The sequence below is a fragment of the Triticum aestivum genome, chromosome 2B, assembly GCF_018294505.1.
Source record: "Triticum aestivum cultivar Chinese Spring chromosome 2B, IWGSC CS RefSeq v2.1, whole genome shotgun sequence".
Lineage (NCBI taxonomy): Eukaryota > Viridiplantae > Streptophyta > Magnoliopsida > Poales > Poaceae > Triticum > Triticum aestivum.
The window spans coordinates 62,168,740-62,171,935 of record NC_057798.1 but is presented as its reverse complement, the minus strand read 5'-3'; the positions used below and the strand labels follow the sequence as shown (position 1 = coordinate 62,171,935).

At 50.8% G+C, this 3,196-nt stretch overlaps 1 protein-coding gene across 1 annotated transcript; it reads left to right on the top strand.

The window, feature by feature from the left end:
- The first annotated feature begins 237 nt into the window (after positions 1-237).
- Positions 238-2,746, top strand: LOC123040446 (uncharacterized). The gene is made up of 4 exons (XM_044463285.1): positions 238-904; positions 1,033-1,143; positions 1,303-1,609; positions 2,372-2,746. Exons 1-4 carry the CDS (start codon positions 347-349, stop codon positions 2,410-2,412), a joined length of 1,017 nt encoding a protein of 338 aa, XP_044319220.1. The 5' UTR covers positions 238-346; the 3' UTR covers positions 2,413-2,746.
- Positions 2,747-3,196: the final 450 nt, after the last annotated feature.

Sequence of the window (3,196 nt, the reverse complement as noted above, 5' to 3'; positions counted from 1 at the left end):
TTTGGTCTCTCACTCGCAACAACGGCCCTAAAAGAAACGGCTGGTTGTAGTAATAAAATGATTATCAACTTTTCTTTTTGAGACAAAATGACTATCAACTATGATAAGGAAAGAGGCTCGTGATGCGGGCCTGTGCAGGAAGAGACGGTGTTAGGTAGTGTGGGCTTTGGCGGAGGATACGGCCCGCAAGCCCGCCCAAAGCCAGCACCTGCCGCGCCTTCAAATACATCGCCTTTGGCGCCCAACGCAACCGCCTCAACCAACAGCTTTCCTCGCCGGAGTCCCTCCTCTCCCCACCGCGCAGGCGCAGCAGCCCACCGCATCCACCCTCCAGCGCCGGCGACCGATGGACCGCTTCCAGGACGGGCAGCACGTGCGGCTGCGGAGCCGCGTGCAGCGCACCTACCTCCACGCCGACGACGACGGGGAGAGCGTCACGCTCAGCCAGCACCGCGCCTCCATGAACGCGGCGTGGGCGGTGCACATCTACGATGGCGGAGACGGCGACGGCAACGGAGACGGCGACGGCAACGGAGACGGCGATGGCGACCCCGACGGCGATGGCCCGTACCTGCTCCTCCACAGCGCCGCCTACGGCCGCTACCTGTCCGCCACGGCCACGCCGGCGAGGCGAGGCCACCACGGCCTCCGCCCGGAGCTACGCGACTACGACCAGCCGGAGGTGGAGGCCATCAAGTGGCGGGCCGTCGAGTCGGGCTTCGCGGACGACGTCGTCCTGCTCCGCCATGGCGAAGGCCACTACCTCCGCGCCAACGGCAAGTACCTCCCCTGGAACTCCACCGGCGTCAGCGTCGACGACAAGGCCAGCTCCATGATGTACTGGATCGTCGAGCCCATCCCCTTCAGGGAGGCGGGCATACCTGCCATTCCTGGCCCGCTTCCGGTGAGCTCGCCATGACCCGTTTCTTGAACGCTTTTGGCGATTGCGAATTGTGTTAGTTTCTTTCAGTTGCCAGGAGAGTTCTTGATCTCCCGAACATAACTATGGTTAATGGCGACTGCCGAGTGCAGACTCCCCTAATAGACCTCTCCGTCATATTCACGCGCCGGGGAGCGGAACGGGAGATCCGAGGCATCGAGCCCATCCCGGGAGAGGAGGCCATGCCTGCCGATCATAGCCCGGTGAGTTCGCCATGACCCCCTTCTTGAATTGCTCCTATCGATTGAGCGAATTGGATTATTCGGCGTCGTTCATTTTGAACTGCAGTTCTGTTCTTGCCGAATTTTCGAGCAGTTGTTGATCTCCAGAACATAACCATATTCTCTGCGCTTCAACTGCAGAACCGCCCAATATTCTCCGCCATATTCAGTTCTCCCGGACGGCGCATCCGGTTCGTGCTGGCGCTCGAGGACGGGCCCTACCCCGAGGACCCCGAGGACGACGGCTGGCAGCAGTTCTGGTTCAGGGGGAGGTCCGCGTTCAGCCTGAGAGGCTACCTGGCGGCCCACATCGACGTCGACGACCCGAACGTCGCCATGTGCGTCCGAGGGGGCCGCCACGGGAGGCTGACCCCGCTCGTCGTCGACCTGCCCGACGGTGGCTATGGCGGGACCCTCGAGATCGTCGTCTTCCTGGCCGGGACCCCTGGTGAGAGCCTCTCTCCATGCCCCTATGGTGAATCTTTGACTGATTTTGTTACTGAAACTGTTGTGGTCTGAAGAACAGTTTACTGAAATTGTTCTAGTCTGAAAAACAGTTATCTGAATTTGTTGAAGTCTGAAACTGTTAGTGTGAGCTGTCTGCAACTGTTGTAATCTTGTACTCCGTTGATCACACTAACAGTTGCAGACAGAGTAGATGGTGATGATATCTGTTTGATTTAGCCCATTTTGCTTGTGTTTGAATAACCTCTGAACAAAATTCAGTTTCCAACACGATGAATGTCAGTAAACTAAATCTTGTTTCTGCACATGATTTGTATTCAGGTTTTGTACATGACCGGTCGTAATATTATGATACATTCTGTTAGAACCTGGGAATTGGCTGAAACTGCTCTAGTCCTATAGAAAGTAAAAGTAGTTGGATGGAAATAGTGTATTTATCAAAGCTAGTTGGACATTTCTGTTCTTCATTGAGATAATTCAGTTCGTCGATTCCATATGTTTGCCGCTAGTAGAAATTATGGAAGCTAAAAGGCCAAATCAAGTTCAGTCATCTCATTTCACCTTTGCAGAGAAGATACTAATAATTTTCTAAACCGTGAATAAAATTTAGGTCCAGTATCTTGCAATAGTGTATAAAATGTTTAGTTTCTTGCGCATTATGTTGTTTCAGGTTTTTGCTTCTTGATCTTTTTATTGATTATTATTGGTCTTCCGCCTAACTCGCTCATAATTTCTGCTAATTCAGGCTACGACGCGCTGCGATACCCGGATGTCGATGCACAGTAGAAGAAGATCAGAGCGGGAGTCCCGACAGTTCACCTGTTCACAAGTTTCGCTGCTTCGGATATGATGGTGTCAACTTTTGCCTATAGATGGATAGATACAGATTCAGAAAACTCAGCAGCTCTAGAACTACTGAAAGTGTTGCGACCAATGGCTGAACAGTTTTGTAGTGATGCTGGAATGTAGTAGCCCTTCTGACATTCATCGTGTGATGTGATTGCCACGGCTTCGTAGACAAAGCATTTCACTGTAGGGTACTTGCAATGAGGTTGATGGTCCTGCAATTGTTTTGGATCATGCATTTCACATAACTGGAAAATGTAGTAGCTTTTACAATGAGCTGATGGTCCTTAATTCCTTAACACATTTTTTGGTACTATCGTTATTACTAAAAACATCTTATATTAAGTTATAGAGCAAGTAGTACATTATAACGGTTGTCATTTTACAGAATGAACCCATGCAATGCAGGCATGCTAATACGGTGAGGCGATTAGCGCTTTTCATACACGGGCTTGGCAGACCAAAACAAATTGTTCATGGTGTAGTTTGTCAGGACACAAACCATGCTTGAGTACCTGAACCCTTGCGAAATCTGTCGAACACTCAGGACACAAACATCCAGAAAATATGTTTTTCTAGCACAACTTGATATGTCCGGTGGTACAGCTCCAGCCAATATACAACATTCAAAAACCAAAATACAAATACTACCTCTCGGCAGTATATGTCCAGGAGCAAAGACTAGCAAAGAAGACATCTGCAGGTAGTCATGCTAGCACAAGCA

Bases quoted from the DNA above. Each gene is read 5' to 3' on its own strand.
- LOC123040446 (XM_044463285.1), top strand. From the start codon at position 347: ATGGACCGCTTCCAGGACGGGCAGCACGTGCGGCTGCGGAGCCGCGTG. The intron at 905-1,032 runs GTGAGCTCGCCA...TGCCGAGTGCAG, and splicing joins CCATTCCTGGCCCGCTTCCG to ACTCCCCTAATAGACCTCTC. The intron at 1,144-1,302 runs GTGAGTTCGCCA...CTTCAACTGCAG, and splicing joins TGCCTGCCGATCATAGCCCG to AACCGCCCAATATTCTCCGC.